Here is a 23,399-nt window from a genome sequence, read left to right on the forward strand (position 1 = left end):
AGGGCCCCTGAGCCTCCTTTGCTCCAGGCTCAGCCCCTGCCCAGCTCCCTCAGGGATTCTGCAGCCCCTGCCCAGCTCCCTCAGGGATTCTCCAGCCCCTGCCCAGCTCCCTCAGGGATTCTGCAGCCCCTGCCCGGCTCCCTCAGGGATTCTGCAGCCCCTGCCCAGCTCCCTCAGGGATTCTGCAGCCCCTGCCCGGCTCCCTCAGGGATTCTCCAGCCCCTGCCCAGCTCCCTCAGCCTCTCCTGGGGCTCCAGACCCTCTCCCAGCCCTTTTCCCTTCCCTGGACACGCTCCAGCCCCTCAGGGTCAGTTTTGTCCTGAGGGACCCCAAACTGGCCACAGCCCTGGAGGTGTGCCCTCCCCAGAGCCCAGCACAGGGGCACAATCCCTTCCCTGCTCCTGCTGCCACCCAACTCTGCCACAGCCCAGGTGCCAATGGCCTCTTGGCCACCTGGGCACCCCTGGCTGGTGCTCAGATCACGCAGTTCAAGCCCCAGTTTAGATCTTTTACCCTGTTGTGCTCCCTGTGCTGAGACAGAACACTCAGCCTGCACACAGTGCTGGGAGATCTGAGCCCAGCTGGCAGGAAGGAGCCATCCCTCACCCCTTGGAGGAGGAAAACCACTTTTCCTCATGCCTGACACACAGCACCTCATGGGCACCTGCTTGGTGTGGACAGAGCAGAGGGGTTGCTGGGGTTTGTTCCAAACCAGTGACGTTGGCTTTGGTTTTGTTTTAATTTTTGGCTTTGTTATGTTGTAACTTTTGGCTTTCTTGTGTTGTAATTTTTGGTTTTGCTGTGTTGAAGGTGCCTCGTCACCAGACATGGAGTCCAGCTACGGGGGAGGCCTGCTGGACATGGTGAAGGGAGGAGCAGGGAGGCTCTTCAGCAACCTGAAGGACAACCTGAAGGACACCCTGAAGGACACCTCCTCCAAGGTCATGCAGTCTGTGGCCAGGTACAGTGCACCTGAAGCAGGAAAAACCAGGAGCTGCTGGTCCCACTGAGTGAGCACAGCACAGCTCGCAGGGATTGAGGAAAGGGGAAAATCCCAAATAATTTCTTTGGTTCTGTCTCATAATTGGGGTTTGGCCTCAAGGAAGTGGGGAAAACCCAAGTTAAACAATGTGAGCTCATAGTGAGCATCAGCACCCTGAAATCTGGGAAATGCCAGTGAAAGTGGAGCACCTGGTCTCCAGTTCCTGGAGGATTCCCTGTGGGATCTTTCCAGTGAACCACCACTTGAATATTTATTTTGTCACTGGTGTTGATGCCTCTCTCTGCTGTGCTTGCTGATGTTCCCATCCCTAAATCCACCTTGGCATGGAAGAGAGGCTGAGGTGACTTTGCTTTGAGGACTCTCCTGGTGTTGTTCCCCTCCATGGAATTGGGGGCTACAAGAAATTAAGGAAATTTAATGCAAGACCCTGGAGGGTACGAGGGATCTGCAAAGTGCAAACTGCTGGAGATTTCTCTTGGAAACTGGCACTAAAAATTAATGACAAAAGGGAAAAGGGACCTTTCTTGCTGGTTTTGTATCCAGTTAATTGCATGTGGAGAGGGGGAGGCTGGGTCACTGTCTGCATCTCAAGAATTAATTTTAAGATGATTTTTCCTCGTGTGATAAGTAGATTTTTTTCTGGGCAAACACTCCTAACGTGCTGCTGAAGTGCCTAAAATCCGTCCCCTGCTTTTTCTCTTAGTTACACCAAGGGAGAGCTGGATATTTCCTACATTACCTCAAGGATCATAGGTAAGCACTGTGGAGAAACACAACCTGTAGCGGAATCCCAAAGCCCAGAATTCCACCCACCCCACTGATGCTGGCCTCTCCTTGCTTTGGCAGTGATGTCTTTTCCTGCTGAGGGCGTGGAGCTGGGGTTCAGGAACCACATTGAGGATGTCAGGACGTTCCTGGACTCCAGGCACCCCGACCACTACACGGTGTTCAACTTGTCACCCAAATATTATCGCAGTGCCAAGTTCCACAACAGGGTGAGTGCCTTCCACGGGGGCAAACTCCCCAGGGAAAGGGGCAGCAGCCTCTCTTGGACCCACAATTGAAGGGGATTTAGGAGTTAGAGGTGGGTTCAGGAGTTTTAGCTGGGAGCACAGGGATGAAAGAGCTGGAAAGTTCAGGGATAATGTTCATGTGAGGAGCCTGGGAGAGTGAAAGGCAGTGCATGGAGTGGCTGCAGAGAAATAAAGAATAAATCAGAGAATAAACCACTCCTACAGAGTGTTGGAGCTGCTGCAGGGAAAGAATAAAATGAAAAGCCTTTGGAAGAAATTAATAATAGAAGGAGGGAGATGATTTTCTTGCAGTTGGGCTTTAATCAAGCAGGCAAAGGTCAGGATGGAAAGGGGATCTGAGGGGCATTTTGGCTCTTGTGACTTTAAAAAGCCACCTGCACTGCCTGGCCCAGTTTCCCTCTCTAAAACCAGAGCAGCATCAGGGAGCACTGCGAGGCTCTGCTTCATTTATGGCTTTTAGAGGAAATCTCTATGAAATGCTGCTGCTGAAATGCAAGATTAGATTTAATCTTTCTGAAAACTTCCTGTTCTTTCCCTCTCCCACAAGGGAGTGCTGTGTTTTGGTGTTGTGTTCTGTTTTTTTTTTTAATTTCAAACTTTTTGGTGCCTTCAGCCCAAAAGGCAGCAGCACTTGTCAGGCTTAACTCTCAGTCAGGGTAAATGAATCTAACCTAAGGCTAATTTAGTTTTAATTTGAGGTGTAGCTGAATTTATCTTCAGTAATTCTGATCACCAGAAACCACTCACTGTCACTTAAAGCAAATTTCTCTGTGGCCATCAGTAACCGGACTTCAAAAATGAGTAAATGAACAGGGAAGACTAATTAAGAGATATTAAGAGCTCAGAATCTTCAGTCTTGATTGATTTTGGTGCACCACTGATGCTGTTTGTGGGTGGAGAAAAATTTACCTACTTCTGAAAGCCCAGCATTAAAGATCTATTGCTGTGTGAGCTGGCCATAATTCCTGAATCCCTGGAATTTTCTCCCACCCTGCCCAACACTTTAACAAGTGACTTTTAATGCCACTCTCAAAGGGCAGCTCGGTGCTTTGGAACAATTGCCTTGACTCACACAGGAAGAAAATAAAATGATCTTTTATTAAAATATTGTGGTTTCAGTTTATGGGCTGGGAAGTTCTGATTCCAAGTATTTTTTGTTAGAAAGAAGTGTGAACAACACAATACATGAAATAATTACCAGGCTGAGCTTTGTACATCCTGCAAAAATACTAAAGGGCTCTCAAGGAGGTGAAACCCCAGTGAGATTTCTGCTGGTATGAGGATGTCAGCTGAGCTGCACTGAGATACACACTGGTTCTTTGACAGGAAAAGCTTTTCAGTCCCTGCTTTCTTTAAAACTTTCTGCTCCTAGGATCCAAGTGGGTCACTGTGCTGCGTGGTGGCACAGGAGGGAGGTGAATTCGTGTCCTGCTGGGCCATTTCCCTGCCTTGCTGTGGCTGAGTGGGTCAGCAAGCCCCAGGTGCCCAACCTGATGAGGAGCAGAGGGCACTGGGAGGGTGCTGAGCCACTGGGAAAGGCTTTCCCCAAAGTTGGGAGTGTCCAAGGATAGAGCTGGGAGCACCCTGGGACAGTGGAAGGCAGCAGGGTGTGAACAAGATGATCTTCAGGGTCCCTTCCACCCCACTCAGAGTGTGACTCTGAGCAGAGACCTGGCCGTGCTCCCTTGTCCCCTCTGTGTCCCCAGGAGGAGAGGAGAGCAGTTTCACACCACAGAACTCAAATCTGGCACCAAACAAACCCAAACCTCAAAGGCCCTTGTGGGTCCCTGCTGCTAAAATCAAACAAGTGCTGAGTGCTTATTCCCAGAGCTGGAGAATTCCAGTGGCTTTTCCCCAGGGTTGTCTGTGCTGAGTGCTGCTGAGGTTCTGTTTGACAGAAACACCAAGCACACATTTAATTTCCTAATTGTGAACCATCAGGCAGATGTGTAATTAGAGGCAATGGAAATATGTAATTATGGACTGGTGGGAAATGTATATTATTTACTAGAGAAGTGATAATGGCTTTTCCAGATGCGTGGCAGGGAGGTCTGTGGAAGGGTCACTGCAGGAATTGTAACAGGGGAAACCAAGGATGTACAACAGAAGGAATGAAAGAAACTCTGGAGACAGGAGAAGGTGGAGAGGGTACATAGGGAATGGTCACTCCCTGCTCTCCAGACTTTGAGCACTGCTTGATCTGTTCAGTGGCTTCTACAACACAAAGCCACATCTGGGTATTCTGGAGGCCAAAACTTTCAGAGAGCCAAAAAGCAATCAGATAAATATCCAACTTGCTGTGAGACAAAAATGGAATTTGCCAGCTTGGCCTGGCCCTGCATCCCATGGGAGCCTTTGGGATCCTTGCTGGACACAGCACAGCCTGGCAGGGCTCTGGCTGGAATCTGGGTGCCTGTTTCTGCTCCAAGATGTTGTGCAGGTGTCAGACAGAACCTGCAGTGAAAGTTTTATAAAACCTGGAGCATTTCCTTCCTCTGAGAGATGAAACAGTTCTGGGGATCATGTGGCTGTTTAAGAACATCTGGGCAAATCATCTCCTTCCTTCCCCATTCCCACTGAGCAGCAGCCAAATGTCAGCTGAGAGAGAGAGAACCAATTCTTCAGCTGAGGACAAGCCTCAGGACATTCCTCCTTTAAATTTCTTCTGGCCAGAAATGCCTTTTAAAAAAGAGATATTTCAATTAGAACCAGATGAAAGGGAGATGTCTGTTGAGGGCTATTTGATGTTGATGTGCTGCTTGGGACTGCAAGGACTGACCCAGAAGCAGCACACTGAGGAATAGGAACCAGACACACTTTAAGATTTGTGGGGTTTCAGCTCTAAGGAGCCATTCATTTTTCTGGCTCATACATTAACATACTTAGATAGGATTTATTTTTTTGAACAGAACTTTCCCTTTCATCATTTTAATATCTGTCACACAGGGCTTGGAGATCCTGTGCCAGAGAAGGATTCAGAACAACAGATGCTCAGTGCCCTGTGCAAATCAGAGCAGTTTTTAGGGACACGTTGTACAAAGGCTTTAGAAATCGAGGCGAGACTGGAGCCTTCTAAAAGAGCCCCTCCAGATAATCTGATGTGAAATGTAAATTTTGAAAAATGTGCAGTCAGGAACAACACATCAGCCCCATGTCATTGCATGGAGAAAGCTTTGTTGTCTGCCTCCTCATAACCCATGGGAGGCACGGCGGAGTCACGCACCAGGAGAGGTGGAGTAGGATTCCAGCACATAACTCTGGGTTGTAAAGGACAAGTAGGTGTCTTGGCAGGGAGAATTAGCAGAGCAGGCCTTGTTTAGTGCTCCCCCAAAGCTGTTTGTGTGCTGCTGCCATCCCTGCAGGTGTCTGAGTGCAGCTGGCCCGTGCGGCAGGCGCCCAGCCTGCACAACCTCTACGCTGTCTGCAAGAACATGCACAACTGGCTGCAGCAGAACCCCAAAAATGTCTGTGTCATCCACTGCATGGTGAGTGCACCCACAGCAGCCAGCCACAGCTGGGCACTGCCAGTCCCACTGCTCCTGGAGTGCCTGCAGGCTGGGGACAGCTCCTGGAAGAGGAGGGAGGAGATGGGATGGGATGGGAAGGGATGGGATGGGATGGGATGGGATGGGATGGGATGGGATGGGATGGGATGGGATGGGATGGGAAGGGATGGGATTGACCCAGAGTAAAGGACATCATCACCCAAAGCTCAGCTGGGAGAGAATCACTGAATGAGAAGCAGGAATGCAAAGCAAGAGAGGTCAAAATCATTCTGGAGGAGAAAGGCTTGAGTTTCACCCAAGAGCTGCCAGCTTGCTGTGACTTGGCCAGGGCGCCCAGAGCAGCTGTGGCTGCCCCTGGATCCCTGGCAGTGGCCAGGCTGGACAGGTCTTGGAGCAGCCTGGAGCGGTGGGTGTGTGCCTGTCCACAGCAGGGGTGGCACTGGATGGGCTTTAAGGTTCCTCCCAACACAGACCATTCTGTGATTCTGTGATTTGCACTTTAATCTAAGTAGTCACAGGAGAAAATGCAGCCTTTGGACTGAAGGAGGCTGGAAACTGGGCAGAAACCACAGAGCTGGGAATTCTCTGGAGCTGTGAAATGGAGACTGTTGCAGTCTCCTGCCATCAGGAGAGGTCAGGCCTGGCTGAAGGAAGCCCCCAGAGGGATTACTCAGCACTGGGCAATGCTGCACTGTGTGAGGGTGGTGTGATCCTGGATCACTCCTAATTTACTCCATGCAACCTTTCCCGTTGACAGCAATGCCCCAAAGCAGAGTTCTGCTTTGCTCCTGGAGCCTAAATTATACCAGGAGGCTGTCAGCCCTGATCAGCACAAACTGGGAGGAGTGCAGGAAATGACTGATCCCAAACTGCACAGAGCTCCCATGTGAGCCTGGCATTTCTGCCTCCCACAGCACAGCCAGAGAAGTCAATTCCCTTCAGACAGAGAAGGATGCACTTGATGCTTCCAGTCCTGGAAATCCAACTCAAAAATCCAATTCCTTTCCTGTCCTTTGAGCAATGGATATCAGGATAATGTGATAAAGGACAGGGAGTCCTTTCCAACACTTTCTAACAAGGCTGCAGAAACCCACTTGGTTTATATGAACCTGAGAGATCTTGCCAGAAACAACTGGCAGGGGCTAAACTTGGAAAAAAGTAAACAGCCTGTTCATGTCAGCAGGTTCCTGGGGCCTGGATCAGCTCCAGTACAGAAAATCCTACAGAAAATGGCTGGAATGCCTAAAGGGGGCCTGAAAAAACCAATTGCAAGGAGGGAGAGTGGTGAGGCCTTGAGGAGTTGTGGATTCCTCATCTCTGGAAGTGTTCAAAGGGATTTGGAGCAATTAGGGATAGTGCAAGGTGTATATCAGGAACCCAGGGCACTGAGAATGCATTGGTTTTCTCCTGCTCTTCCTACATTTTTGATCTATCAATGTGACTCAGCAAACTTTCCCCCATAATCACCTTAAAAAACCCCATCAGGAGCAATCAGAGCTGTGGAGGTGTTAGGGTGAAGGAGCCTGGGGCTGGATTTTTTGTTTGTTTATCCTTTTCCAGGATAAATTTCTATTGGAGGACTGCCTGCAACTGTAGGATGAGTGCACTCTGACCCCTGTGGTCACTTCCAGGCCTATGTTTGAAATAATTACAGAATTTCATCTGGGAAGCAGCCATGAAACACCAACATTTGCAGCCAGAATGTTCTTGTGGGCTTTCCAAACAAGTGTAAACCACCCTCAGCTTTGGCTGCTGCCTGGATTTTATCTTAGCTTTGTTCACTGAAGTCCTGGGTGTTGAACAAATGACACAGAACTCAAAATTGCTCATCATCTTGTGGTCTCAATCCTAGTTTTTCTGGATAAATCATATGTTGTGGTTTCAGGAGGAGTGGAGAGCTGGAATTTAAAGGATCTTTCTGGTACTCACAGTTTTTCCTCTCTGCCCCTTTCCTCGCCAGGACGGCCGTGCAGCCTCAGCAGTTCTGGTCAGTGCAATGTTCTGTTTCTGTCACCTCTTCTCTCATCCTGGCCCTGCTGTGCAGCTGCTGAACACAAAGAGACCTGGAATTGTACTGTGGCCATCTCACAGGAGGTACAGTACCCTGGCTCAGCACTGTGAGCTTCATCCCTGCTGCTCAAAGCTGCCCAGAGCCCTGGCAGGTGTGCTTTGGCCCCTAGGCTCAGCCAGGTGTCCAGATCCCAGTGTTCCTCAGAGATGAGCAGGGAGCAGGTGCTGGAAGAGCTTGCCCAGAGCAGCTCTGGGATTTGGGATTTCTTTCATTGGAGATCCCCAGTGGGGTCTCACCCCCAGCACAAAACCAAGTTCTGAGATGGAGCTGTGAAGCTGCTCCTGCTCTGAGCAGAGAGCAGGTGACCTTCAGATCTCCCAACCCGAATTATTCCTTTATTTGAGGTGTCTCTGCTCACAGAGAGTGTGGGATTAAATCACTGCTAAAGGTCCTTCCAACCCAACCACCCCATGCTGAACCTGTGGTTAACAGGGCCCTAGGGAATCCCTCTCCTGTGCCAGCTGCACCCTCACAGGAACAGCACTGCCAGTGCAGGCTCTGTGCCAGCTGCACCCTCACAGGAACAGCACTGCCAGTGCAGGCTCTGTGCCAGCTGCATCCTCACAGGAACAGCACTGCCAGTGCAGGCTCTGTGCCAGCTGCACCCCTGCAGAAACAGCACTGCCAGTGCAGGCTCTGTGCCAGCTGCATCCCTGCAGAAACAGCACTGCCAGTGCAGGCTCTGTGCCAGCTGCACCCTCACAGGAACAGCACTGCCAGTGCAGGCTCTGTGCCAGCTGCACCCTCACAGAAACAGCACTGCCAGTGCAGGCTCTGTGCCAGCTGCATCCCTGCAGAAACAGCACTGCCAGTGCAGGCTCTGTGCCAGCTGCAGGGATGTTGGAGCACTGGATGGAAACTCCAGTCCTGGGTCTCCAAAAGAATGGCACTGCTGCTGGATTTCAAGGCAGATTTTGAGCATGAAATGAAAGAAATGGAGGTTTCAGCCCTGGTTTTCTCTGCCTGCAGGTACATAGGGTACATTTGTGACCTAATAGCAGACAAACCTGTCATCCCCCACTGCAAACCACTCACGATCAAGTCAGTCACCCTCAGCCCCGTCCCCTGCTTCAACAAGCAGCGCAACGGCTGCCGGCCCTTCTGCGACATCCTGAGCGGAGAGACCAGGATCCTCACCACCTCCCAGGAGTACGAGAGGATGAAGTGAGTCCTGGGCCCCCTGCCTCCCTCAGCAGCTGCATGCAGCCACTTCCACTCTGCTGGGGATAGCTGAGCTGCACTCATGGCCTGGCTGCTGATCAATGGAGATATTCACTGGGAGTTAGTGCCTGGGCTTGAAATAAATGGCCAGAGGGAGTCGGAGGTTGGCATGAATGGGATAACTGCTCAGACATCGGGATCTGAGCCTGGCAGGGGTGGGACAACTGCACAGACATTGGGATCTGAGCCTGGCAGGAGTGGGACAACTGCTCAGACATCGGGATCTGAGGTTGTCAGGGGTGGGATAACCACAGACATCAGGATGTGAGGTTGGCAGGGGTGGGATAACTGCTCAGACATCAGGATCTGAGGTTGGCAGGAATGTGATAACCCCAGACATCAGGATCTGAGGTTTGCAGGATTGGGATAACTGCTCAGACATTGGGATCTGAGCCTGGCAGGAGTGGGATAAATGCTCAGGCATCAGGATCTGAAGTTGTCAGGGGTGGGATAACGGCACAGACATCGGGATCTGAGCCTGGCAGGAGTGGGATAACCACAGACATCAGGATCTGAGGTTGTCAGGGGTGGGATAACCACAGACATCAGGATCTGAGGTTTGCAGGAATGGGATAACCCCAGACACCAAGATCTGAGGTTTGCAGGAATGTGATAACCACAGACATCAGGATCTGAGGTTTGCAGGACTGGGATAACCACAGACATCAGGATCTGAGGTTTGCAGGTTTGGGATAACTGCTCAGACATCAGGATCTGAGGTTTGCAGGAATGGGATAACCCCAGACACCAGGATCTGAGGTTTGCAGGATTGGGATAACTGCTCAGACATCAGGATCTGAGGTTGGCAAGAAGTGGATACCTTCCTAGAGATCATCCAGTGCTCTGTTGGTTCCCCCTGTGGAATATTTCTGTTCATTGAATGCTCCTCCTTGCTTGGCCTGAGGGAGGTGAGAGCTTTGATATGGTGGGAGGGAGCCTGACCCTGGCTTTCCTGCTGTTCCCCTCCAAGAGAATACCGTGTGCAGGAAGGGAAGGTGCTGATCCCACTGGGAGCCACTGTCCATGGAGATGTTGTTGTCTCTGTCTACCACATGAGATCCACCATCGGGGGACGCCTCCAAGCCAAAGTAGGAGCTGCTTTCTCTTCTCTTGTGTGGGGAGCTAAGAGCTGCCTAAACATGGAGTCTATTCCCCATTTACTATTGCCTTGAGGATGTACTCAAATATTCAAGTTGCAGAGTGGGCAGTGAATATTTTCCTCCTCTCCAGTCATTCTTATGCCCTTTGCTGTGTAGATGACATTTCCCTGAGGCCTCTACTCCAAGTGAAATGGTTTTATATTTTTTGGAACACAGACCTGTTGCTCCAATGTATTCAGTAGGAATAGCTTAATTTCACTGCAAAACTGATAAGTAGATCCCAGAAATAAAGAGAAGCAGGGAAAGAAGGCCAGTTCCAGTAGGTTTTCTGCTGTACAGAGGCTGCAGCAGCAGGGTTGAAGGCAGATGGAAATATTGGGAATATTTGAGAATATTGAGAAAGGAATATTGCCTGCAGAGCAAGCAGAATGAATTCAGTTACGCAGCAGTTAAGATTAGGGTAGAATTAACTAACTCCTGTATTTAAGCCCTTGTTCAGTCTGGTTCTCTGTTTTTTTTTCTTTTCAGATGACCAACACACAAATATTCCAAATTCAATTTCACACTGGATTCATAGCCCTGGGAACAACCACTCTCAAATTCACCAAGTGAGTGTTTGAAGCTGAACATTAATCAAACCTGATGCACAAAAGCCTGATGAAGGCTGAGGGAGAACAGTCACAGATGAAATATGAAAAGCCTGAATGTACTGAAAGCCTTTTTATAGCTTTCCAGAAATATTCTTCCCTTTTCAACTGGACCACTCTTGTCCCCTTTAGGCCTGAGCTGGATGCCTGTGACTCTCCAGACAAATATCCTCAGCTCTTTCATGTGATACTGGACATAGAAATACAGTCTGCAGACAGACAAACTGAATTAACTCCCCCATGGGAGAACTTCACAACAAAAGACATCAATCCCTCCATTCTCTTCTCCTCCCACCAGGAGCACCAGGACACTCTTGCTTTGGCAGGTAAGGGCTGCATGGATTTATTGCCTTCCCATGACTGATTTCTTCATGCTGAGCTGGCTTTTGTTTCATTCCACCTCTCTGGTGCTCTGTGCTGCAGGCAGAGGTGCCACGGATTCCCCCCAGGATAACATCAGGAACGTTGGGCAGAGTGCATTCTTCTCCTCTCTCAGCTGGCAAGGTAGGCAAGGCTTGGTCTTCAGAGTCAGATCTGCTCCAAAGAACACAAACAACTCCTGTTCCCCTGGCTGGAGCTGGAGTGAGGCTGAGGGACCCCACTGTAGCATTAGATCACAGAGCTGGGCACACCCTGGTGTTGCCATGGAGTGGGAATTCCTTTCCTACTCAATTCCTTTCCTTCCTCTTCAAATTGTGCTCTGTGGGACCACTGTTGACACACTTCTAGGGTGAACCTTCACCCAAGGCCTCCTTCATGCTAAAACTTGAAATAAATAAGCCTTGATGAGAAAATTTAGGTTCATTTTGGCAAAGGAATCACGGGATCATTTATGTTGGAAAAGACCTTTATGGTCATCAAGTCCAACCATCCCTCAGCACTGCCAAGGCCACCACTGACCATGTCCCCAACTGCCACATCCCTCATGGATGGGGACCCCAGCTGTGCCAGGGCTGCAAAACCCTTTAGGGGAAGAAATTCACCAGTTTTTATTTTAAAAAGCAAAATTATTTTAGCCAAATGCTGCTGTGCTATTCTCAGCCTTCTGTTCTGCTTGTAAGCTGATTTTTACGGGACCTTTGTGATGACCAAACTAACAGCTGCCTAATTTTATTTTCAATCATCATTTAGATCAGAAATCTGACAAAAGTAGCTCTCACCCCACCTCAGAGGATCGAGCAGCGTTGGTGCATGAGGAAAGCGAACAGTCAGATGACGAACTCTTGTCCCTTTCCAGTCAGCACAGTAATGCCAGCGGTGACAAGCCCCACGGGACACCCAAACACAGCAAAAAGCAGCAGGAGCCTCCAGCAGCACCTCCCCCTGAAGACGTGGACCTGCTGGGCCTGGATGGCAGCCCCATGAGCAAGAGCTTTCCCTCGCAGCCCAGCGCTGCCCCCTCTAACTCTGACCTGCTGAATGATTTGTTTGGGGTCGGAGGGCCCAGCTCCCCGAGCCCTGCTGGAGCTGCTGGAGCTGCTGGAGCTGCTGGAGCTGCTGCTGCTGCTGCTGCTGAGGAGGTTTTCCACGTGGGGGCACCTGGATCTGTGCAGTCGACCCCGCGGCGCTCGGCAGCTTCGGCATCCCCGTCCCCATCCCCCAGGGTAGGAGAAGGTAATGGTGGCTTTATTAGAAAAATATAATAGCAATCCTCCATAAATAATGCTGTCTTGGTTTGAAAATCAAAATTATAACAATTCAAAGGGAGGGTGTTTGCATTTTCCACTTTAGGGGAGGCTCCTGCTTTCCTTAGCAGATACCTGTCTTTTCAAAATGCTTATCATAAAAATCAGTAAATTCACATTATACCACCAATATATCAGCAATAAGTGTTTGAGGAAGTTAAGATAACATCTTGAAACATTCATGTATCAAGGAAACAGAGCAAACACTTCCAACAGTTTGATATTAATGACAATCCTTATTTGTTGGCGTTACCTTTGGAAGATCAAAGCAGCATTGACTGTAATGAAGAGCAGAAGTTTTGATGAAATTGATGATATAATGACCTGCATCCCCCCAAAGGGGGACACTTGGGCTTGGAGGATCCCTCTGGGGGATCTTGCTACCTCCCTTCCATGTAGGGGATCCCAAGAGGCCCCAGCCAGCTCCTCTGCTCCAGGCTGGTCCCCACCAAACCCTTCTGGAGCACACCCAGTGGTTTGGAGGCTCCTCACACCAACAACCACTGCAGAGCCTCAGTTTTGCTCTCATTATGAGTCCAGTAGTGCACATGAGTTTTACAAAAACTCCTCTGGGGGTTTGGGTGGACCTACAGCACCAGGAATTGAATTCCTCTTATTACTTAGGGGGTTTGGAGCTGTGAGAGGGATCTGGACTAGGAAATAGAGAATTAATTTCTGTCTGTTCCAAGACCAGGCTGCAGGAGTGGTTGGATGGATATTAGGGAGAGGGATCTTTTGAAGGATGAAGCAGGGCAAGTGCAGAGAGAGAGAAGAATCCAAGTTTCAGTGGAAGAAATTGGTCACTTGTACCTGTAGAAGGTTTCTCTTGCTGTAGGCTCGGTCTGAGAGCTCTCACTCGGGGCAGGTTTTGCAGACACATCACAAAAGAGGTGCAGCAACAGATCAGGAAAAGATTTAGGGATTTAGGAGCTCTGCAGAGCCAGAATCACACAGCTCAATTGTGCCAAGTCAGGAAACAAGGATAAGAGCTTGGGAAATGAGTGAAGAGTAGTGACTGAGTAACATAAGTAATGAGTAGCATCATTACTACAGTGCAGAGCTTCTAGGGATTGTACCTTTCAGGATGCTTTTAACCTTAAATTTGTTGACAAGAATCTGAGCGACTTCATAGGAGTCTTTTGGTAAGTCTTCCATGTAAAACCCCAACAAACTCAACTTTCTTTTGGTTGAGTTTGTTGGGGTTTTATAAGGAAGAGAGATGACTGAACAAACTGATCAAAAACAGAGTTTGGGAAGAACTGGAGTTTTGTAATAAGTGATGTAGGAAAGATATCCATTATGTTCTGAAGCTGTTTCTAAAAGTGCCTTTTCCCCCAACATGGATAACCTCTGCCAGCCTGGAATTATCATGAGAGGAAGCAGGGATGGCAGGAATTGCACCAGGGCAGTAATGCCAAGCTCCAGACTGTCTGCCACCCTCTCCTGGCAGTTAAAACTCCACCTCAAGTGTCCGGGTACTTCAACACTCACTTTGCTGGCTCTAAATTCAGCCTCTCTTAGGAAATGAGAGATGGGGTCAGTTTGTTGCCACGGCCAAGCTGTGGGGCTCTTTAGGTGCCCAGAATTTGGGATATTGATGCTCTCCAGTTGCTCTCCCCCACAGTCCCAGTCTGTCTCCTCTTTGTTACCTGCAGGTATCAGATTTCCTCTCCCAACAGCATTCCCTTACCCTGAAGCACATTCCTGCTGCAAGTTCATGATTTCGTTTCCTCAAATATGTTTTCACAGCCACTGCCTTTGATCCTTTTGGAAGCAGCCCCAAGCAAACTGGTCCAGACCTCCTGGGCTCCTTCCTTGGCTCATCAGCTGTCCCTGGGGATCCTTTCCTTCAAGCCACAAGAAGCCCTTCACCAACTGTGCACAGTGATCCCTTTCACATGGGTAAGAAAGGGGAGCCTCTTCCAGGGTGTTTAAAGGAATGTAAAATGTTGCTTTGAAATAGAAATGGAACCATTAAGTACAAAGTGATGATTCCCATAAAATGACTCCAAACCACAAAAACCCCACGAAACAGGAAAGAGCTTTTTGTCTCTGGACTTAAAGTATATTCAGCATCTGAAGTGTGGTAGGATGAGCTGAGTTTTGATCAGGTCTTAGACTTAATTAATAGGCTATTTATATAAATAAAAAAGAGGCCATGAAGAATGTCTGCCCTCATATTCCTGTGATTATGAGGTCGACTTTGAAGCAAACTACCATTAATTGCACTGAACACAGCCATATTTAGAGAAAACACACATCCTTTGGTGATTTTAGTTGCAGGCTTTTACCAGCTTTCTTCAGCTCCAATAGTAACCCTAACCAAATTCACAGCTGACTTTGACTGAAGAGAAGGAATTTTCTTCTATTTGTTTAAAAGTTCCCTAATTTTCTCCTTCTCACCCCAAAATGTAAGGTGTAACCCTGTCTGAAACACGTTCACTCATGGATTTGTTTGTGCCTGATCATCTAAAAAATGCTCCTTGGGAGTATCTCCCTGGAAGGCTGGAAGGGATCTTAAAGACCATCCAGTTCCAGCTCCCTGCCATGGGGAGAACCTCCCACGTGAGGTTCTGGGACTTTGTGGGGTCCCAGTGGCTCCTGGTGGGCACTGGGCTGTGCTGGTTTTGCTGGACTGCTTTGAGATACTGATATCAGTCATTCCCTTTAGCTTCAAGCACTCCAACGGTTTCCATCCAGCCAGATGTTTCCAGTGGTTGGGACTGGCCCAACAAAGCAGGTATGTGCCATAAAATTCATGGTGGTTAGCAAAAAAAATGCCTTTAGGGAGCTCTGAGAGGGGAGAGGCAGAGGGGAAATGCTGCCAGTGACTGCAAAGAACAGGTTCCCCCTAAAGATTTCCATATTAAAAAAAAATCTGGGTTTGTTTCCTCAAGAGCCCAGAGCAGGACTGGTGAGGTGATGGTGTCCAGAGGTTGTTTCATCCCATGAAGAGCCATGGGAAAAATCTGGGGAGTTCTGTGCATTCCCAGGATGCCACTAAATGATTGCATGGTTCTTTCTGATCTTGGGAGAGTGTGCATGGTCTCCCAAAGTTGCTTCCTGAAGGCTTCTAGATCTTAAAATATATGCACATGTCACAATTCCTCAGGCAGTGCAGACAGTCTGGGAACATTCCTGCTGCTGTTCCTAATTGGGAGTGGGAGTGCAACAAGGCTGAGGCTGCTGAGGAACCCGACAATGGTACACTCAATTTAATAACAGACTTCTAATATGTGGCTGAGCACTGGGGAAGAGCTGCACTCATATCAAACAGGAGGAAAAATGTCAAACAGAAGGAAAAATGTTCTTTTTTCTCTTATATGTGGTTTTTTTTCTTTTCTTTTCTTTTTAAGGAGGTTTAGGAATGGGAAGTAAGTCTGCTGCCACCAGTCCTACAGGATCCCTGCACAGCACTCCCACTCATCAGGCTAAACCCCAAACACTGGATCCATTTGCTGATCTAGGAAGCCTTGGAGCAAGTTTAGCAGGTTTGCATCCCCTATCAAAAAAAGGAAAATAATAAATTACCAGCATTCTTTTAGAGAAATAAGCTGAGCAGCCTGGTATGTGTGGGGCCTCTCAGCCCACCTGCATGCCAGTGCTGCTGCCAGGCTTTCCTTCTGCCTGACTCTCTGTAAACTCTCACAAATCCCTGCTTTTCCTGATCCCTGGTCAAAAAATGTGCTGGCAACGTGCAGGGAGCTCAGCAGGCTCCATGGATTGCAAAGCACAGCCTCTGATAAGTCCAAACATGCTCTGGCTGAGGATGCTCTGTGTTCAAGTGCTCCTACAGGCCTGGGAGGAGAATTTGGCTCTGCAAAGCTGCTGGGCTTCTTGAGGAATTGCTTCCTTCTAGACTTGACTTGTTTTCCTGCTTTGTGAGAAAAGCTGTGGAATTGATCTGCCTCTAATTTGCAGTATTATAAAAAGATAGGGTATTTGCACCTGGCTACAAAGCTTGACTGCTCAGAAAAGCCTTTTCCCCTTGTTTTATGTAATAAGAAAATCAGCAAACCCTCAATTCCAATGTTTAACAGGCAGTTCTGAGAAATTATTGAAGCTTCCCTTAAAGCCCAGCATTGTCTGAGTGTGGTAAATAGATTTTCCTTGCCTTTGTTGCTGCCCTCAGCTCTTTGGGAGCCCTTGTGGTTTGGTGTGATGTTTGTTTTCCCCTTTGCGTCAGTCCCAGCACGGCTCTGGAATTCGGTTTCCCAGTTCCCTCTGCTGGATTTCAGGCTGCTCTGCAGGAGCAAAATAAAAACCGTGCCAAGCCCCATGTCAGAGCCACCGAGGTCCTTTTAAAACACACATTCTGTAGGAGAGTGGTGGGGTTTAAAAACAAATGCCTTGGCATCCCCAGGATATTTGAGCACATTTTTGTTGGTCGTGAGTAAATCGAAAGCACTTCATCCAGTTTCCATGACACATTTCTGAGCTGGGAGCTGAGTGTGGATGTCAGTGTGAAATAATAAAACACTGACACTGGGTTCCTCCCACAAACACAACCAGGGCCAGAGGAGCATCCCCTAAAGCAATGAGGTGCTGGGACACATCTCTGTGGATGGTTTTAATCAGCACAGCGTGAGGAGACACCATTCCAACAGCACCAGCTTGGTGCTGGCACTGGCACAGGCTGCCCAGAGAGCTCCCTCATCCCTGCAGGTGCTCAAGGCCAGGCTGGATGGGGCTCTGAGCAACCTGGCCTGATGCAAAGTGGGATGGAACTGGATGAGCTTTAAGGTCCCTCCCAACTTTAATCATTCTGTCACTCTGTGTTGCCACCATCTATCCCCACGGAGCTGCGGCTCCTTGTCAGCTACCTCCAGCTTTCCCTGTTTCCCCAAGCCACCTCCCATTCCTCAACCCCTCAAAGCCAGGTGCTGTCCTAGGAACAGCTCACAGAGCAATCTCGGGGCTAAAGCCATGCTGCAAACGTTTGTGGCATAGCTGAAAGTGGAAGCCTGGGGGGCTTTGCTTGGATCAATCCTGCTTTGTGAGAAAAAGCTGTGGAATCGATCTGGGGCATTTGCACCTGGCTACAAAACCTGACTGCTTAGAAAAGCCTTTCCCCCTTGTTTTATGGCATGAACCCCCCTTGTTTTATGGCATGACCCCAGCAGACGCTCGATTCCAGAGAAGGCAGCTGTGGTTTGATTGCCAGCGTGACCCTGTCCCTGTGCTGCTGTCTGCAGGTGGGCCCTCGTTCGCCAGCAAGCCGACCACGCCGACGGGCATGGCCGGGGCCTTCCCTCCGTCCCCGCAGAAGCCGCCGCCGCAGCCCATGGCGGGCAGCGGGTGGCAGCAGGGCACGGGGTACGGCTGGCAGGGGACACAGCCCAAGGGCCAGCCCAGCGTGCCCCACGCCTCCCCGCAGAACAAACCCAACTACAACGTGAGCTTCTCGGCCACGGGCGCGCAGGGCGAGCGCGGAAAGGGAGCTGCTAATGTTGGTAAGAGCCTTGGGATTCACCTTTGGGCGTCCCTTGGTTTGCAGGTTAGGGCTAAGCAAGTCAGTCACGGGGATTATTTGGTGCTTTATCCTGTCCTGGATGCTGAACTGGGCTATTTGGGAAGTCCTGTATTCCAAATGAGCTTCCAAAAAAATCCTGGAAGTGTCCAAAGCCAGGCTGGATGGGGGTTGGAGCAACCTGGGACAGTGGAAGGTGTCCTTGCCATAGGAGGGGGTTGGAACTAGATAAACTTCAAGGTCCCTTCCAACATAAACTGTCGTGAACGGCGGGAGAAATGCGACACACTATATGTGTGAATAGCAAATCTTGAAGTTTATTGAAAACTCACACATATTTATATTGGTGTTAATGAAGCTTATACATATTGCAAAAGCTGAGCTCATTATTGGTTAAAGCACACTTAGATCAACTACACTTACTTCTATCTTTTAACAATTATTTTGCTTTTATGTTTGCATTCTTCTAACTTCTCTACTTAAGATATCTACATTTTTTGGCAAGCGATTTTCTCTCTCGTCTTCTTGTTTCAGAGAAGGTCACTGTGATCTTTGTCAATGATTGGACACTGGTTGCTCAGTTCCCAGCTTGTTTCTCTTATCTTTATCTATCGGTATCACATCGAAATGTCTTTTCTCAGCTAACTAATTATCTAAAAAGCTCTCTACAATAAACCATTCTGGGATTCTATAATAATAATAGCAACAACTTAAAAGTAACATTAAATAACAGCTTTCATGTTCATTAGCACTGGGAGATCGTTAATGTGATTAACCAAAGGATGTATCTTCTGTAGAAAGCCAGGGTTAAATGCACCCATGTTATGATAATAACTTCAAATCTTCTCCATTTTCAAGATTCCAAGCCAAAAGTGTCTGCAGATTTTGAAGATTTATTATCTGGTCAAGGCTTTAATGCTCACAAGGACAAGAAGGGTCCCAAAACAATAGCTGAGATGAGAAAAGAAGAAATGGCAAAGGAGATGGACCCCGAAAAACTAAAAGTAAGCAAAATTCTTGGTGATGTCCTCCCAGTCATTCAATGTCCTCAAGAGATTTAAAACTCCAAGGTTACATTTCTGTCCTCAGCCAGACCACACCAACAATGGCTCGCTCAGTGTCACTGTCTGGGCTGCTGCTCTTCCACAGCGCTCCAGCCCTGATTAGCAGGCGCAGCTAATTGAACTAATCCTCTGCCTCATTAATCCTGCCTGCTTTGGAATTCTCTCATCTCTCCTCAATAAATTGCCAAACTGCAGATCTCTTATGGAAGGGAAGGGAATTCAGTCTGTCCTGCTCTCTATGTGAAATATAAGACCACAAATTGGAATTACAGAAGGAGAGGAAAAGCCGCAGCAAAAGCCAAGCAAAGTTCTAAAAAACAGAATGATCCTCTCAAAATGTCCTGGTTTTAGCCTTGTGGAAAGGTTTTAACCTTTGGGAAGTGACAGCAACCACACTGAACACCACCATCAGCCACAACAGCTGGGCAGAGGTCAGGCCATGGAGTGGGCAGGAGTTTTCCCAGCTCCCATTTTTATCCCCACAAAAGCTGTCGAGTCACTGAAGCTCCCAGCTGATTTGGCCTTCCCAATATAATTCTCTTTGCTCTGATGCCTTTTTATTTCATTGGAGCAGCTCAGCCTGGAACTGTAAAATCTATTTATGCTTTGGTTTTCACATTTACATTTTAGCTTGGCTGAGCTTAGTTGAGGTGTGCAATTAACCTTGCTGAAGAACCAGACAGTTAAACACTTCATTTTGGCTATTCCATCAAGCATTAATAAGTCAGTGTTTTTAGCAGGGATATTGCTCAAAGTCTGTCTTAACTTTCAAGTGATATATAATCAATGATAATTTTAAAACAGTGATATAAAAATTAATGACAATTAGAGAAAGGTTTTCTGTAGGTTTTCTAAAGCATGGAAAGAAATTTAAGATGCTCCTCAGGGTCACGGCTATTCAAATGAAGAAACTTAGTCCTGGTGGAATATCTAAAGTGAGGCATAAATAGAGACTTACACTCCTTCCTGCAGGTCCTGGAGTGGATCGAAGGCAAGGAGAGGAACATCAGGGCTCTGCTGTCCACCATGCACACGGTGCTGTGGGCAGGGGAGACCAAGTGGAAGCCTGTGAGTATGGCAGACCTGGTGACCCCAGAGCAGGTGAAGAAGGTGTACAGGCGGGCTGTGCTCGTCGTTCACCCCGACAAGGTAAGGCAGGGCTGCTTCCACCTCGGGGGGAAACCAAAATTGAGCATTAAGGGTTGGATGGGATTGCTGATTTCTTGCTGCAAACAGCTCCGTGGAAAGTGGGAGCCCAGGATTTCTGCTGGTTTCTGGAATCTGAGAACTCTAAACTCATGCCTGGAAGGGTTCAAGGCCAGGCTGGAGCAACCTGGGATAGCAGAAGGTGTCCCTGCCTGTGGAACCATTTAGGCTTTAAGGTCCCTCCCAGCCCAAAGCAGTCAGGGGTTTTGTGAAACCACTGCCAGCCCCGAGGCCGTGCCTGGAACCTGCTGCTTCAAGCAGCAGAAATTCAGAGCTTTTGTCACCCTCACTTGGACTCTCAGCCATTCTGCTGCTGGCCAGCAGTTCCAAATCAAACTCCTGCAATGGAGCCACCAGGATGTTTGGCTGCCCAGCTCGTGGCTCGTGCCCTGGCTGCTGCCACTTGCTGACAAGGGAGCAACAATTCCACCTGGGACACCCCGTGGGGAGGAGGAAGCTTCCCCTTGGCAGGGATGGGAGTCCCAAGGCTTGGGAGGATGTGGGTCTGCAGGAATTCTGATTTCATCCAGGAACCGTGTCAGGTGGAGCCCTTCCCCTTCCATGCAGGTAAAATCCTCTCCCAGTGCCAAGGTTATATTTATTATTTAGAAGGTCACATTTACTATGCCCATGGGAATTGCTCTGGGGGTTGTCAGCTCTGAGGAGCAGCAAAGCCAAGAAATTCTTAAGGAATGCAGCCCTCCAGAGTAGCTGATTTTTGTCAAGGGAAAAGTGAAAACTCCTGGAACTGCCTGGGAATCTGCTCACGTGCCAGCTTGTTTGGGAGCTCTGATACCCCTCTTTTGTCTCTGTTTTTATTCCAGGCTACTGGGCAGCCATATGAACAATATGCAAAGATGATATTTATGGAGCTGAACGATGCCTGGTCAGAATTTGAAAACCAAGGACAAAAACCTTTGTATTAGGTACTTTCTCAGCCTCCACTCCAGACCCGTGCTAGTTCTTGTTTAGTCTCTTGTCACAAATGTCACAGATCAACCAAACTCTGGCTGGAAATTCACAAGTTTCAGAAAACTAAGAGCCTAATACTTATCATGAAGAACATGAGAAAGGTTTCCTAACACTTGTCTCCAGAATCCTGAGCTCAGAGGAACTCTGGCCACCTGGCTCGCCCCACCAGAGCCACAGGGTTACAGTTTCTGGTAACTTTTCTATTTTGTTTTGGGTTCCAGTGGGACAAGAGAGAACACGTACTGGGAAAAGGTGGAACTTGTTTGTTTCCAACAAAGTGTAGCTGGTGAATTTCCTACCTTGTTTTTTGTGAGGTGTGATATGGCAACACTTCAGTTGAGTCCAACAACTGCTGGTGAGGCCCAAGCTTGGATGTATGTTATTTTTTTCCTGGGTTTGGATCGAATTATCCACTTGAAGTGCTCAGCTGTGGTTTAGGCACACTCCTAACAGTCACCATTTGCTGCTTAATTGCTCATCTAGTGTAGTGTGGCTGAAGAGAGCCAAAGCTGAATCCTGGGCTGGGTCAGTGTGGCAGCTGCTTTTGCATTAATGAATGCTGTGCTTCACCTCCCAGCCCTGCAGTGAAATGTGCAGGCAGAGTTCCTCCAAATGCTTTGGAAAGTGAGCAACGAGTCCTTGGCTCAGCAGCCCCTTGCTGGTTTGTTAAGCAGCAGTTTTGGGGGGAAGGGAGGGTGAATCCACCCGGTCCAAGTGAGGAATGAGCACGTGCTGCATTTCCCATGGTTCCCATCAGCAGCTCGAAGCCATCACAGAAATGCCAACAACTCAAAATCCTGCTGGAAAGGTTTAGAAGCTTCCCGGTTTCTAGGTAGCACTTCCCCTCCTGCGGATTCAGAACTTTTCCCAGCCCACTTGTATCACCTTTATGCCTTTATCAGCTCCAGAGCACTTGGCCAAGGCTCTTGGCAGGCTGAAACCTGTTGCAACTTCATTTTTCAGATCATGGTGTACGAGCTGTCGCACAGACATCCACAGACCGGGTCTGACCTCTGGGGTCACTCCAGTGCAAATTGATTAGCTCAAAAGTTTATATTGGACCAAAGCAGTGACATCACAAGGGAATCTCTCTGTTGCTGAAGCTGAAGCAGCTTTCCTAGTTCCAAAGCGAGTTGAAATTCAAACTTCACCCCAAATTCTGGCGTTTTTTTGTAGAGTAACTAAAGCTAGCAGTTTATTTACCAACACCTATTTGTGTTTGAGGGATACTCAGTAGATGGGCAGGAAATAATCTGTATTTACTGCCTCAGGAAAAGGTTGCCATCGGATGTGAGTCTTTAAGGCTGGTGGTTTTTCTAGACAATCCACTACTCGTTGCACTTACATTTTCAAGTGGCAAAGCTATTACTGCAAAGACAGCGTGTCAAAGTACATGGCTTTCTGTATAAAACTCATCCTTTTGTTGTACTGGTCCATTATTTACTGCCATTAACTGAAAATGTGAAACCAACACATAGGTCTCCTTTTATATAAAAGACCTTAAGATAATAGTAACAAACTGGATGTTATTTATTAATGTTTTGATCCAGTATGTGCTTGTCTTATTTAAAGAGATAACTGGAATGTGAATCATGTTCCTGTGATTTGTTGGTTTATTGTTTCTCATTCACATTTGTAGATATTGTGACCTATGCCTATATAATAAAAAGGATCTCATTACTATAACGTACTTTTTTTAATGATGAAAACCTCATTAGCTTTGTATCGAGTTTGTCACGGCACATAACTCTGGATAGTCATCCATTCACAAAAATACAAATCCACCATTAAACTTTACCAAAAAAAAAAAAAAAATCCAACCCTCTACCCCACTTAAGCTTTGATTACTTCCATCCCTAATGTTTTTATGGATGCATGAAAGTATTAGGACGTATGTATATCCAAATAGTTAACTGAAAAAAAATCCATTCTTGTCATATCTGGTAGTGACAGAGGTTATCAATGTTCAGGTTTACTGTTTGACTAAATTACTGTAATTTTTGTAAATACGGTATATACTCGATGAAATTGTGACTGGTCTAAAACATTTGTATATACATTAAAAAGCTCAAATTAACAAATTCAGCTATCTTTTGTGCTTGTGACCATGAGGTTCCAGCCCTACATCTCCTGTGTGAGGGGTGGTGAGCCCTGGCAGGGTCGGTTTTGTCACTGTCATTATCCACAGGTGGGCATTCCAGGTGCTTTTCCCAAATTATTTGGGAACAACTTGGCATTGCTGTTCTCAGGCTCCTGCCTTCAGAGACCCACAGCCAAACAAGCCAGCAAAGCCAAATTTTTCAAGTGTTTTGGAAGCATTTGGTGGATTAAGCCTGTTTTAATAAGCCTTCTGGCTCAAAATAATCTAAAATAATGAAAAATGGGGGAAAATATGGAGCAAGGTACATAAAAAGAGAAGA

The 23,399-nt window shown here is 47.9% G+C and overlaps 1 protein-coding gene across 3 annotated transcripts in view; it reads left to right on the plus strand.

Annotated features, from left to right (window-relative positions):
- DNAJC6 (DnaJ heat shock protein family (Hsp40) member C6) overlaps positions 1 to 23,064 on the plus strand; it is a 43,353-nt gene extending 20,289 nt beyond the window's left edge. For 2 of the 3 annotated variants that reach the window (XM_071436929.1, XM_071436930.1), the window contains 18 exons: positions 811 to 961; positions 1,707 to 1,756; positions 1,850 to 1,998; positions 5,400 to 5,522; positions 7,504 to 7,637; positions 8,584 to 8,778; positions 9,806 to 9,923; positions 10,464 to 10,543; positions 10,715 to 10,908; positions 11,006 to 11,086; positions 11,714 to 12,196; positions 14,017 to 14,169; positions 14,939 to 15,007; positions 15,624 to 15,758; positions 17,463 to 17,720; positions 18,596 to 18,741; positions 19,774 to 19,950; positions 20,832 to 23,064. In XM_071436929.1, coding sequence (XP_071293030.1) covers positions 811 to 961; positions 1,707 to 1,756; positions 1,850 to 1,998; positions 5,400 to 5,522; positions 7,504 to 7,637; positions 8,584 to 8,778; positions 9,806 to 9,923; positions 10,464 to 10,543; positions 10,715 to 10,908; positions 11,006 to 11,086; positions 11,714 to 12,196; positions 14,017 to 14,169; positions 14,939 to 15,007; positions 15,624 to 15,758; positions 17,463 to 17,720; positions 18,596 to 18,741; positions 19,774 to 19,950; positions 20,832 to 20,933 — 2,798 coding nt within the window. In that variant the 3' untranslated portion in view covers positions 20,934 to 23,064. The remainder of the gene's footprint in view (positions 1 to 810; positions 962 to 1,706; positions 1,757 to 1,849; positions 1,999 to 5,399; positions 5,523 to 7,503; positions 7,638 to 8,583; positions 8,779 to 9,805; positions 9,924 to 10,463; positions 10,544 to 10,714; positions 10,909 to 11,005; positions 11,087 to 11,713; positions 12,197 to 14,016; positions 14,170 to 14,938; positions 15,008 to 15,623; positions 15,759 to 17,462; positions 17,721 to 18,595; positions 18,742 to 19,773; positions 19,951 to 20,831) is intronic. The other variant, XM_071436928.1, reaches the window with a different exon arrangement.
- Positions 23,065 to 23,399: the final 335 nt, after the last annotated feature.

Source organism: Agelaius tricolor, unplaced genomic scaffold, assembly GCF_023055355.1.
Source record: "Agelaius tricolor isolate 1412-34295 unplaced genomic scaffold, bAgeTri1.0.p SCAF_11, whole genome shotgun sequence".
NCBI lineage: Eukaryota > Metazoa > Chordata > Aves > Passeriformes > Icteridae > Agelaius > Agelaius tricolor.